At 40.6% G+C, this 14,635-nt stretch overlaps 1 protein-coding gene across 1 annotated transcript in view; it reads left to right on the top strand.

Moving 5' to 3' along the window:
* Positions 1-14,635, top strand: part of tanc1b (tetratricopeptide repeat, ankyrin repeat and coiled-coil containing 1b) — an 84,403-nt gene that overhangs the window by 31,224 nt on the left and 38,544 nt on the right. The window contains exons 4-5 of the mRNA XM_029531007.1: positions 3,367-3,471; positions 13,791-13,924. Coding sequence (XP_029386867.1) covers positions 3,367-3,471; positions 13,791-13,924 — 239 coding nt within the window. The remainder of the gene's footprint in view (positions 1-3,366; positions 3,472-13,790; positions 13,925-14,635) is intronic.

Below are 14,635 nucleotides of genomic sequence, written 5' to 3'. Positions count from 1 at the left end.
GACTCTTTGTTTTTGTCTCCTTTGACTCTTTCTTCCTTGACCTTCCTGCCCCAGGGCTTTCTGTTTGTCTGCTTTTTTTGCCCTTTATTTCACAAGTGCACTTGCATTGGTACATATTTACATACATATTACATATTTACACTAGCAGCACATCAACACTGAGCATTTGATGTTTTTGACTACATTTCTGTGGCGAGCGGGCAGCTAGTATTTAATGTGTACTCAAGGAGACATTTCTATTAAACTATGTGTTGGAATGATTAATGTTTTGTTAAAATGATTTGAGATCTCTCGTAGAGACAACAACAAATTTAGATTGACAGATTCAAGGACGCATTGTGAGATATCGAGCTAAAGGAAAATGATTGCCACTACAAAGTAACTTATTTAGCTTACTCTAGAGGAGAACGAGACATTTTTCAGAGCAAAGCAACCCGTTAATTATCTTTAACATCTGTCAAATTTGGTAAATACATATGGACGCAGGATTCAAAATCCACTGTTAATTCAAATAATAGTCTATAGGAAGATGCTTGTTTTCTGTTGGTATTTTTTGTTGCTAGCTACAGTGGAAGCTGAAACACCAGCCCTTTTTGCTCTCTTGTTTTCAAGCTCAGTGTATTTCTGAATTAGTCTGGTGGCTCTTGGCTGCTGTTTTTGGGGGACATCAGAATGAAAAATTTCTCATTTGTCCTCGCTGTGTGGGGTATGTTCAGAGCACTGTGATTTAATGCATTTTAATTTGCTAAATCTCTCTTTGAGATAGGATGGAAAATCCTCACACCCTTTCTTCTTACTTTCATTTCCCTCCGTGGTTCTTTTATCGAATTCAGAAAAGGATGGCTGTGAATGAATAATTGTTAATTATGTGCTAATTAATGCATATGAATAGAATTACATTCTGGATTTCGCCTCCAAGATGTGATGAGAAGGAGAGCACATCGTATTTCTGCTTCTCTGTCATCACCATTCAGTGGTCATATGTCTGACACTTGCATTTCTCTGACCTTTTCATGCTTGTTATAGACTGCAATTGCTTATTTGTCGGTGGCTCCATCTTGAAGGGCTCAGCGGTAATGGTACCCTGTTAAATCTTGAGATGAGATTTTGAATGGAAAAGAAACTCTGCTGTGCCTGGTCTAATGCTCAGACATCAGAGCCATGCCTCCTCCCTGTGTTATCAACCCTTAGATGTGACCTGATATGACCTCTGGTTGGCAGGATTGTTTGTTTTTTTTGTTTTTGTTTTTTTGACTTCATGAGTGGATCCTGCCATCATTTTGACAGTTTTTGTAAACTGAAATTTGAGCAGGTTTAGATTACTCAAAACATGTCAAGTTGTTTTTAGATTAAATACAGTCAAAGGAACATATTAGCTTGCTCACTTTTGGTCCAAGATATTTACCTGAACTAAGTGTGTCTCACACAGCCCTCTCTGTCTCTGTAAGTGCCTCTTTAATTGGAGCCGTGTGACTTTTTGGTAATAGGTTGTGCCTGACCATGTTCAGATGAATGGAGGTTTTCAGGACAGACTCTCTGGCTTTGTCTGACAAACAACAGGCTGACTTGGATCACATTTATAATCACTTCACTGAATCAGTCTCTTTATTCTTAGACACATCTTCCCACTCACAATTAACTGGTCTGTGGCGTTCTAAATGTGTTGGGAAGAGTATGGTAGTTTTGATCAACTCTATGATCACAACATGCCACTCTACTGCATCCTGGTACTCTGATGGACAGTTACATTTATCTTTGGGTTTTTATTTTGGGTTTGAGATTATGTCATGTCTGCCTACAAGCAGGAGAAACCAGTGTTGAGGAGGCAGAATCTCTTTTTTGGGTAAAAAAATCACAGTTCAAGTTGCATATCCATAGATGGCACTATGCATCAAGCTGACTCTGACTCGCAAGCTTGGTTTATTGCAGTGTCACCTCCATATCATTTCCTTTCACATGGCTGCTGCTGTAGCTCCCCTCCCCTCAGTCAGTGCTCCGCACTCCCAGTATCATTATCTGTGACTGTGATCACAGCTGTGGTTTAAGAAATTGTACAATCTGATTCAGAGGACATTTTTTTTGTTTGAGGTGGGTCTGACTGGTATTGGATGTGGTAATAGGAAACGGCTATCTCCACTCTCCCATCCAATCTTCATGTTATGACTGGGGTTACACATACAGTCATCTGATAACAGGCGTCTGGGGGAAGAGAAGGGGAGGAGGCTTGGATTGGGTTACAGTAGGTCAAGGCTAGCATGGAGAAGTTTTGCTGGTGAAGCCATGCAGTTCTCTGTGGCATTATGGATCTAATCAGCCTTTTTCCACTTTATGTTCTTCATCTTTAGCAGCTCCTAAATATGGAATGGTTTGCCATTTTTGCAGAATAAAATGTGGGTTGCAGCAGACGTTTGTCCCATGGCTGAGTATTTAGTCTAGTTTCTTTGCTGTATCTACTGCATGTATGTAAACAATTATATTGCCACTCTGAGGAAAAATTAGTAGGGCTTTGCCATCATTCAAATAGAGGGGTGTGGGCAAATTTTGTTCCACGCACAAACATGGAAATTATGCAAAAGCAGCAGCACATCTCGTTGGATTGACTATCAAGGCTTCATGTTAAACTTTGGTGAGTGAGCAAGCATTTTTGTGCAGAGCTGCGGGATTTTCTAATTTTGTCATGGTGCGAGTGGATGGAACAGAGCAGCCCGCTAACCTCAGCTCCTCACTAATAACAAAGACAGCCTTTAGAGGGCTGTAGCACTGTCCCAGATACATCATCTGACTTGCACCAGGACACCATGATCTTAATCTACCCATTCTGTAATACTAATGAGTCCCTGCAGCAATAAAAGGCATAGAGTACTTTCAGGTGACTCCTCACAGGTCAGCGTGTGCGTTTGTATGTTAGAATACTTGTTTTTTAAAGTTCACTAAGAGGCTAATTGTTGTGGCTTCCTGTTGTAGTTTACGTTCCCAGAGTTGGCTAGCTGTGTTTTACTGGGAGTCTCCGGCCATGCAGACTATATTCTGAGCTGCTCTCAGCACAGGGAGCTGATTGAGAAAGTGTGTTTTTTTTTTTTGTTTTTTTTTTTTAATGTGTGTGTGTCTGTGTGTGTGAGTTGTATGTGAGCTACGGAGTGCAGCCAAGCCTGTCCAACTAAGACACCACCGCCTCGCATCTCAAATCCCATCTGGAACACGTTAATCCAGCGAGAACTCTACCTCTCGCTCTCCTCGGTCCTCAAATTTTTTTTGTCTTTTGCATTTCTTCCCCTCCCTGTGTGTCTGTCTGATACTCACCCTCTCTCTCCTCTCTCCCTTCCTGCTTTCTCTCACTCTCCCTGTATCTTCGGTTCGTGCTGGCAGGTCCAAGCAGGAAACCCAAATATGTGGAGAGTCCTCGTGTACCTTCTGATGCCATCGCGTCAGCACTGAGGAAGGTGGCCGATAACAAGGAGTCCTCACACAATGGTGAGTTTTGCTTTTATCCCATTTTATTGTGTTTGTCTGCATGTTAGTTTTATTGGTTAGACGACGGAAAAAGAAAAGTTACAATGAAAAGCTGTCTTCAAGAATAAGAAATATGCATGTCTGCTGGAGTCCGCAACTTTGCTCTCAAACGTGGTCCGTCCTCATAGCTGTATGTGTGTTGCCTGTTAAGGCAACATTATAACAGGGATAGGTCTCTGTAATTTAAAGGTAGCACCAATTACTGCAGTGGTCCATGTAAGTACCTGTACATTTGAGCAGTGTTCCATACCCTTTATACAAACAGTTGTGCCATATTTATCCTAAGATGTGTGTTTAGATTACAGTTTTCCACAGTGTGGAGCACTGGATTCGCTTCATGTGAATGTAGTGAAGAAAAGACCTTCAATAATTTAGCACTTATACATATTTTCTTGTGTTTCTTTGTCTCTTTGAGATGCCTATTGCGCTCTGCTCTCTGCTATGCTTTGTTTTAATGTGTTCTGGGGTAATGTTCCACTAAGTACAATATTTTGATTTCCAGCAGAGCAAGATGGATCAAATTCCTGTTACAGGCTTAAGTGGAATTGTTGTATGCATAATCTTTGGCAAAAGGCTACACACAGTAGAGTGAGTGACCTCTGATTGTACGTGACTCACATATGCAGACAGTAGTAACGCAGCGAAGCCCAGTCACTGTTGACAGTTCATACCAAAGAGGGTGTGTCTGACATTCAGCTGGCACGGAGCTGTGTTTCGGCTCGTTGCAGGGTACCAGCAGATAGCAGACGCCAGATAACTGTTATCTCATGACAGCTGGTGTACTGGCACTGGCACTGGATGAATTTCACGAGCTGTACTCGCTGGAAAAAACTTTCGAGTCACTTGGTTTGAATTTCTCGTAGTTTTGTAAGGGAAGACTCTGTGCATTTGCACAAACAATATGCCTCTCTCCCTTCTCAGCATATGTCAACATATCTCTGGTATTCCTAATGTGTTGCCCTCATCTGCAGGGATCTGCCTTGAACCTGCCTCTTCACAAGCCACTGCTGTCTTCCTGTTTTCCCTAAGTCTTCCCTCCTCACTTTGCCTTTCTGTATTGCATAATATAGAAAAATGTGAATACACATAATGCTTTTTACAGAAAAGCTCTTGTGCATGTGTCAGTGCAGCCTCTTGTTTTAAAGGCTCAGGTGATATAACAGACCAAACGGTCTAATAAGTACAGTGTGCAACAAATCTACTGACCAGCCCTAAACCAAATCTTCCCACCACCACCCACTCTAGAGAATAACCAGACTGTGTCACTCTCAAACACAGTCATCAAAAATTAAATAAAATGATAAATTGAGTTTTGCATTGTTTTTTGTTTTCTGCTGATGACGGAGAGAGACAAAACAGTTTCAGATCTGGTCTGTTTATGTTAAATAAGAAATAACAGTGCTCTGATTTCTGTCTTTCACTGTGTGTCAGTCTCTCTCTTTCTGTCAATTTCTCCACATCTTTGTTTCATGCTGGCAGGTCCAAGCAGGAAACCCAAATATGTAGGGTCCATGTGTACCTTAAATAAGAACTGACGGTGCTCTCTGGTATCCAGCCCAATTTAGGCATTTTTCATGGCTAATACATGCTGGAGGAGGAACATAATTCTCTCTCAGCACCATTGATTTTAAACATCAGAGTTTGATTCTAGTATTTCCGAGCGACTTGCACAAGTTGATATTCACTTCCTTCAGATTTATCCAGTTAATGTACACATAAGCCAGGAGAAACTTCCTACCTCCTTCTTCTCACAGATATTCTTGGCAGGTACAAGAAGTTTACTGCTAAGAATTTAGGGCTGTGTAAATTCTAGACTAATGACGGCTAATTGTAAGAGCCCAGCTGTAGCAGGATGAGCCCTCATGCACAGCTGAAAGGCTTTTGAGCACATCCACACGAGCTAAGCCTCTTTCTTCTCACTCTCATGGTGGCAGATTCACACATATTGGATTTCATGTATTTCAAATTAAGTGTCTGACTTTGGCCTGCTGAGATCAGCTGGAATTGTCTTGTATTAATGTTCATTTTTGCGTTCCATTTGACGAAGACGTATTTAGCATTCCCTTGTCTATAAGGAAAGCATCTCTCAGCCTGAGTTGTTGCCTACTTCATAGAGGATAAACAATTCTTGCTTTTTTGCTAACTGCTGGGAAAGGACAAGATGGTTGTTTGACATTGCAGCTTTTGTAACAAGGTCAGCATCAGCGAGGAATGTTGTTACAGTACTGGACGGATCTGAGTTGTCAAATCCATTGGAAGTTTAGCAGCATGAGAGCTGTGTGACATTTAGGCACCAAATCAAGTCAGTTTTAAGGAACTGAAAGGGGGCTTTTTTGTCATGGGAGTGCTGAGCATTGCCTGTCTGGAACGTTCCAAAACCTTCTCGTGTGTAGATGGATAAACCTCGAGTGCAACTGAATGAATGTCATTTTTAATGCAGTTTCTATTTTGTCTGTGTTTCAACTGGCTACTCTCATATATGATTAAAGCCTGCATGTGGGCTTTGAATGTATTCATTTGTTCTACTCTCCGTTTGGACTGTCACTTCCAGCGCTCTGTGTTGTGGACAACCAAGAATGGCTGTAGGCTAAGAAAGGAAATGTGCGCTTGACCTACTGTAGAATTGTCTTGCATAGCTCTGTCTTTGAGGAGGTATAGTATTTCTTTTGTGTGAATGCAAAACGTATTTCTTTTTTTTTTTCTGGGTCCTCTAGCACATTAATGTTTGTTTGTCTATGTATGTCTTTGCATGCACAAGTGTTTTTGCAACAAGCAGTCAACCGTCTTCCTTTCACGATTGTTTCAGCTGTGGTCTCTCAGGGCTCTGTCTCTGTCAATCAAGACTAAACCTCAAGTCGCGTCCTCTCCCAGACTTATGTCTTTCTTTTTCACCCCCACCTGTTACTAGTCCAGTTTTGTCTTGTCAGGCCTGAAACAAACTTGTTGATTGTAATAATATTCAGCAAATTGACATCACTTTGAACATCTGGCTCTGTTATTGCGTTTGGATCTAGAACAGTAATCTGACATTTCATTGCCATGTCTATTACTCAACCTTTGGGGACTATGTCATCCTTTTTGATCCTTTTATTTTAGCGCAATATTGAGTAATTCATGGAAGCACACAGTACTGAACAAATGCAACCTCAAGTTCTTGGGAATGCAAAATATCTTTTCATACAGTGAGAGTTGGTAATTCACAAGATGATGATGATGATAAAAGACAACATGAAATTATTCATATTGTCTATTCTATTGAGAAGTGAAGAAAGAGGGATGTGAGAAAGACTTTTTTCCAATAAAGATGCAGTGGGTCAGTTTTCTGTCTTTCTCTTTATAAACTTTTACCATTTCTAAACACAGGAACAATTGCGCAATCAAAGCCCATTGTTAGCAGTTTAAAGAACATTTGATGACTTTCATTCACCATTTCCCCTGAAGCAGTAACTTTGTGGCAGCAGAGATGAATGAGCCATGATTTCTTTTTGGCTGTAAACTGTAATTCTATTCCCTCTCAAGGCAGATCAGCTTTATTGTCAATCAAATGAAGGATAAAACGTAATTTATTTCTATTTTTCTTTGCTCATTAATGAAGCTTCAATAATCTGCACTGCTCATCTCTAGAGGATCTTTACAGCTAAGTCACTGTGCCCTACAGGGCTGAATCAGGAAACTTTGGTTCATTTGGTCAAATCTTTAATGAAATGCCATCTGTCCTCCTCTACTGCAACAGTAATAACTGGAGCTCGAATACACTTTCAGGATGAGATGTCAGTCAAGCTGTTATTATTGTCATATGGCCTTTCCCACCCTGAAACTTCATTTAGCTGTGATTCTCATTGGACACTCCATCTGTGCTTACAGCGAAGGAGATTTTGTGGTTCTAGCATTGGAATGTGCAATAAGCCCTCAACGTGCTTCAGGGGAGCACGTCACCTCGTACCTCTGAACTTAAATGGGGAAGCAGGATGCATGTTCTCATTGAGGGTTCGTTAAACAGGCTCCACTGTTGTGGTAATGAAATTCCAGCTGCTAATGAGCACCGGCTGGATTGTTTTCACGGCAGGGAGAGAGCCAAGACAACTCTTTGGAGCCAGTCTGTTAATGCCCCCCCCCCCTACTTTATCCTTGTCCTGCTCCTCCTCCTTCTGTCTTCATTCTTCTATCTCTGCACTGCACGGCAGCTATTTCACACCTGCTCATAAACTTCCTCAGGCAGGAGATAACAATGTTGTTTTGTTTTTGCCTCCATTTGCTGTACAGTTACTGGAATAACAAAGTAGTTCCAGCTACAGGCCTAGTTTTTCCGTATCTCCCGGATGGACTAATTACATACTATAAAGAGCAGAGAGAGCTGATTTTCATTGAGCAAGCATTTGACTTTGTAACTGCCTCCCATCTAGTTTAGTCATTTTACCTTGTGTAAGGACAATACTGCCGTTAGCCTGCTGCCATCATCACTGTTGCAGAATCATAAATATAATCAATTATTAAGGCTTAAAAGCATTAGCTTGTGCCAAGCCAGTTGGTTTTACTTGTGAGGTCCTAATGACAAACCAAATCCTTTCAAAGGGATCCAATTAATAGATTTGGTTAATCCAAAGAGTAGCTACTGAGAGAAACCATCCCGATTAACTGAATTCATTGATTTCAGATGGTATTTGTCTAGTATAATGTGAGGTCATAATTGACGAGATATTTTCAAGCCTTGTTTCCTTCTCATCAAATTATTGCAATTGGGGCACTCTGCAACCTTTGTAGAAATCTTAGCTGTCTGCTCACCACAAGCTCAGAGCTGTTCAGTTTGTCAATAAGAGACTTTGAAATTCGGCTTTTATAGTCCACCGAACAGCTGCAAGAATAAATCATGGATACATCCAAATTGTCACAGCCACATTTCCTTTTGCATCAGAAATGATGATGTTCATTTATGTGTTTCTTTGTTTTAATTAATCTCCACATAGATGGTCATATTGCTTTGGGATGACCGCAAGGGATGTTATGCCATAAACCAGTGACCTTGCATTGAAAATAGTTCTGTTCATTATTAGTGGCACATTGAAGAATTATTTATCTTCTAGGCAGTATAGTTTTGAGTAGAGAGATATAACTATATAACACATTATTTAATTCATTCAGAGTAACGTGGCAGCTACATTCTACCAGAGAGTGTTCTAGCTTTTTATATATATATAGTGTGTGTATATATGTGTGCAGATTGGCACAATATAAACCTTATGAATAAGAAGCAGATAAAAATGAATATGAATTCTCAATCTCACATGAAATATGTACCAAGTGGAACATTTTTAGTGGATCGATAAACTTGTCAGTACTGTGGTGAGTTTATATTATGGTGAGAAATTATTACAAAGATTGGTCTTTCTGCTCTGTAATTAATTTTATATTTAGGGTTGGGGAAATGCACTGATCACTGCGAGAGGGGGAGGAAGAACATCTGCTCCCATATACCCACAGATAAAGTGCAGCTCCTGTATACACAGTAAACTGTATGTACAGATTCATGTGTGTGGCTTAACTGCCGTGCCAGGTGAAGGAGCCATTAACATGAAACAAGAGCAGACCTAACAGCAGGTCTGGGTTGTATTCAAGTCACTGTCAGGCTATTTTAAAAGACAGGTTGATGTTTCATGCTTTCCTTTTCAGGAATCCATTATATCTTGAAAAACTCCCTGCTATGCTTTGCACTAAGTTCGTTATCTGCTGCCATATGAAGACAGTATGTTATGATTTACACCACGGCGTAAGCTCAGTTTCCCTAAGTGGGCCTTGCTAATGGTTTATAACATTGCTCAAGTAGGTATTCTTTTTCTCTGTTTAATGGAAGAGACATATAGTGCTGTAACACTTATATGGCCTTAAGCTCAGAAGGGAAGAGGAAATATACGGAGCAATAGCACAAAGGTCAATCTGTGATACATACACTGCACATTGACATAGAAAAATCAAATATTGACCATGTCACACAGAAGGTTGCTGGGAACGCTAGTAAAGCTAACTGCTAAAAACTCCATTATTTCCACACACATAATGTTCCACACCTACACTATGTGGCAGCGATGAGACTAGACATTAATGGTTAACTAGCAGCAGCGATTTAGTTGATATTTGGCAATACCACATTAAAGGAAATGATTGCTAAATAATATTTAACAAATAAAGAGGCCCATGTTGGAGCAGTGGCAGTAACAACTGAATTTATTTACAGCTAGTCGGGAGAAATATGGCTGGTAAGTGGAGGAGGGCCATGTGTCCTTACCATAGTTTCACATCTTAGGTTCTTCTGGATCAAGACACTTAAAAATAAACAGATTAGACTGTAGTTATTTTGAGCAACTTATATGTATGACAGTAAAGCTAAAACAGTAATCACAGATGCCACTATTTGCTTTGTGTGAGCCAAATCTAATTACATTTTTGTATATTTATCATCTTAGTCACAGTTTTTAATGAATGTGGTCGCCGTAACTGCTGTCAGACAGGACACGGGTAGTGTGACGAATCGGCAATGATGGCGTCCATAAAAGAAACTGGTCCCACAGCTAACCATTTAACTGTTGCAGACAATTGCTCTGTTGTGTCATGTGTATAAACAGTGTGATTGGTGACACTGTATACGCCATATAAATCCATTCAGAAGTGGTTGACAAGCTAAGCCGAAGTAGTATAATTAATAAACCTGTAAGACAACTAAAAGGCGTAAATAGATTTCTCCAGGCACTGAAGTTGTTGGCAGTGCTGATATATGTTATTTTAATTTATGCTGTAGCAGTGCATTCATTTGCAGAGAGGCCGTGCGCTGAAGATGTAGTTAATGGATGTGACCAAAGTGGCTTGGCCGTCACATACACATGACCGTTGGTCGCGGTGCATCTCGTGTCAGAACACAAGAGGTTTGTTCACAGCCCCAGCACGAGTCCTGGACTACTCATTGGTGCTCATTGGCAAGTGGGTTTAAGTGCTTTTGAAGAAGCAGTGATGAAGTGGTCCTGTGAAAAAACAGTAATGAAGAACTGGCTGTGGGATTTGATCATACTTTCTCTTAAACCATCAGCTCCATCAGACCACAAAAAGTGGGAGGGCTAGCAGGAATATGAAACTCCGCAGCTGTGAAATTGAAATTGTTCTCCACATTACAGTATTATAGCCAAATCAAGTACAAACACAGATTAAGAAGTAGCTGCTTACTATTTTATACTGTTTCACATTTCATTGTCATGTTTATCTTTTCCTTCCCTGTACAGAAAAAAATATCCTGAAAGAATCCTGTTGGTGTAACAGCATGTGATTCTGTTCATTTCGGCTCCTCATCGATACAAAACGTTGGCAGCTTTAAAGATGAAAAGCCGTGCCTCTGACGGACAGTCATCATAAAAAACAGCCTGTCACTGTCTGCTAATGGCAATAAATGTGTGATGTGAAAGGTGCCCCCTTTAAAATGCCTGGGACCAATTCCCATTATCTCGAACATCTACTAAAAGTTGATGAAGCTTGCAATGTGTTGTTGTGTACTTGGAATTATTATTGAACCACAGCCAGTAGTTAAAACGGATGGTATCTCTCTGAGGTTGAATTTAACGTTATTATATTGATTATGATTGTGACTCTTTTTCATCACGACAGAAAACAAATTAAAGATTGTCAATACCAGTAAGACCACTCTGTTCTTAATTATTAAGATGTCTGCATGTCGTGGTGGATATGCAGATGATAATTGAATGTGATTTTCCTCATGCATGATTATATTGCTGTGTGAGGCCTTAACAAGGTGTGTGCTATAATCCACTGACCCTGAATCTAACCATAAAGTCGCTGTCATCGTTCAAGCCTCAGTACTGTCTTTGCACCAGTGGTCTCAAAAGACTCATCTTGAGCATTTATGTGAGCAGGGTGACATTTCCTATAAAAGCTTGATTTTCAGTGTATGGTCTTTTTCACTGCTTGTGGAGGAGAGGTTGTGAAAGCGCAGCAGCCAGTGTGTACGAGGTTAGCATTCAGTATCTGTTCTGTATAGACAAAAGCTTCAGTTTATTCAGCAGGAAAACCTTGGGGCCATGTTGAGTGTTGCTGCAGTTCTTTTCAGGCCTGTAGAATATTTCAATTTCTCTAAATTAAAAGCAAGAGCCTCTCCAAGGGGTGGTGCAACTTGTTGAAAGGCAGCGCCAACATAAAAGAATAATTACATCAGAAACCAGGCAACCCAGTTGGCAGATGTCAAAAGGGTAATGTAAATATTCTGAGAAGCCTCACCTTTACAGGTATGTGCCTGTCTGCCATTACCTACAAGACACGACTCTTCTCTAACATGTTTTGTTCTTTGCGGACGGATGATGCCTACCATGTGCGGTTTCTGTTTTCTATAGAAACCTATGATAAGTTGCTGGCATGGTTTATTCTGTCTTTTTTTTTCCTGTAGTTATAGTACCATCAGATATTCATGAAGATTATGGCCAGCATACGTTCAAGACAATCCAAGTAATATTGGTATTATTAAATTAGTGCTTACCAAACCAGACACCTATGACATTTTTCCCCTGTTGGTGTAATCATCACAAACTGCGTTTAACATTTAACATTCTAACTTTGGCAAGGCTGCCATTTTAGATGGAGACAATGTCAGTCTTGGCTTATCCTGCAAAAAATTGCCAAATGTGTGTAACTTTGTCTGACCGCAGCACTGAGAGCAGAACTACAGAGAAAGATACCCCGTGGCTAAGCTGCAAAAAATATGAATCATCACCAAGACAGTAAAGAAATAGATTTTCTGTTTTATATAATAAGATATGCATGATCTTAGACAGGGTTTCTATGATGTAGTCTTTTACTCTTAAATATAGATGAGTGGAAGTTGGGGGTGGGGGTGTGGGGTTACATGCTGGCTTTTATTTATGTGCTTTAACTCAAACACCATAATTTTTCTTTTTCTTTCCCCTTAACATCACAATTATTTTAGGAAAAAAAAAAAAAGATACAAATAAAAATGACAAATGGTTTTTGTCTGGAGTTAATAATTTGATTACATCCACAGTACTCTGTGAGGTTGAAACGCTCTTTACAAGAAACAAAGTTTATTGAGTGGAAACACTCACACAAAGATGGCAGTGAAATCAGTCCTTGTCCGAATCCCCTGCTCTTTCGAGTGGATAGAGGGAACCCCAAAGGCATCAGAGCTATTAAATGTGGAAAAAGAGAAATAAGAGAAGGCAAAGCAAATTTTGTTTTGCTATTAAGAAGTAGTTGGTGACTCTGGAAAGCAATGATTTCTCGAAAGGGAGTCTAATTTCATCGGTGTATATTCTAACCTTTTACCATCACACATTTTCCTCTTTTCAACAGTTTAGTCGTGGATGTAATTTGATCCTCGTTGCAGCACTATGCAACCTTAACAGTAAAGGAATAACCATTATTCCAATGAATATTCCTTGTAAAGAGGAACATGTTCATGTGTATTTGCACGCCAAAGCTGTATATCTGTGGCTATTTGTGTCAGGTGGCTTCATTTTGACTTCAGCAGGGCTTGGCAAGTAGATTGTACTGTTGGACTTTGTTTGTATTTAATCAGATTTACTGGCAGCAATATTAATAACCGTGGAAGAAAGAAGCTAAAAGAGAAAATAAGGGAGATGAGGAAATGGTGGTGACAGAGAGCTGTATAATGAGCTATTGTACCTTGGATGTGCATTCTCTTCCTCTTTCTTCTCTCTCTCTCCTGTTCTTTCCCTATTTTTCTGCCTCTGCTTTTCTGATGGTCAGATATCTCTCTAAACACGCAGACACTGAGCTGTGGTGGAAAAAGAACATGTCCACTCATTGATATTCAGAGGGTCTATGAGTGAGAGCTGTAAACAACCAGAAAGCCCTGGAATTGGCACTCAAGGCGCACATGCATGCGCGCGCACACACACACACACACACAATGTGTCTGTCTGCTTTTTTAACAATGCTGGACATTCACTTGCACCCCTTTAAGAACATTCTCTCTCTCTCTCTCTCACACACACACACACACACACTCCCTGTGCCTCCCTCTCTCTCTCTTGCTCTTCGCCCCCCCCTCCTCCTCCAGGTCTGCACTACATCAGCAGCAGCTGGAGTGCAGCATAGCATTTCAGGGCAGAGCTGAGGAGGCAAAGTGGCCCCTGTGCGGGCCGTCCAGTGGAGAGAGGGAATCTGCCTGCTAACGTGAAGATTTTCTCTTCTTCTCCTCACACCCCCCCTCTTTTGCCCCCCTTGCCTCTCTCGCTTTCTCTGTTCTCTAGTGCTGCAAGCAGAGAAACAGCCAAGCTCCTCCTCCCCTGCCACCCAGGAACTGATGACAAGGCTGGGCTTTTTACTGGGAGAAGGGATCCCGGGTACGGCACGCATACCTATGGACGACAAGAATGAAAAGAAGGTATTTCATTTTCTCCCTCCCCTCCAACACCCTCCCTCCTCCAACAGCAGCTGCTGCTACTGCTGCAGCACACAGATAGAGATAGAGGAGAGAGGGGAAGGATGAGAGGAAGAGGGAGTTGTTACTGTGTAACAGAAGAATGGAATTTTTCGTTGCAGCCTGATTATTTATTTTTTGTCCTGTTCAATATATTTTTTTATGAGGATTTAGGAGGGACCTGGAAATAAATTTTCTGGCACAACAAACAACGGTAACTGTCAAAATGTTTTGTTTGAGACGTTAAAGATTTTCTTAAAAAAAAAAAAAAAAAAAAAGTAACTGTCGATTTCAAATTGCCTGAAAGTTTTTTAGACCTCCAGCGTTTTGTTCTAGTCTCCCAGTAACTTGAGTGCTATTCCAGGGACTCTTGAGTATGCAACAAGAGTGTCTGAGCGTTGGTCCAGAAATAGAGTTATACTGGGTCTGAGCTTCAGTTTGGCTCTAGTAATTGAACTGGGGCTGTGTGAAGAGCAAAGCATTGCCCAGCATACTACTATTGTTTCATTCAGCTTTTGTCTGGGGCCATGTTTTGACATTGAACTGACAGGCTCTTGTACAAATGTCCAAGAGCCTCCCAAACTATCTTATGAATTATGTTTATTGATTCAGAAGTAAAAAGAAGAGACTGGCAATATGGATCTGTAATAGTTTTTACTCTGTGTTTGTCTGTTT

The sequence above is a fragment of the Echeneis naucrates genome, chromosome 21 (assembly GCF_900963305.1).
Source record: "Echeneis naucrates chromosome 21, fEcheNa1.1, whole genome shotgun sequence".
NCBI lineage: Eukaryota > Metazoa > Chordata > Actinopteri > Carangiformes > Echeneidae > Echeneis > Echeneis naucrates.
The sequence above is the reverse complement of the archived record's forward strand: the minus strand, read 5'-3'. Positions and strand labels throughout refer to the sequence as shown.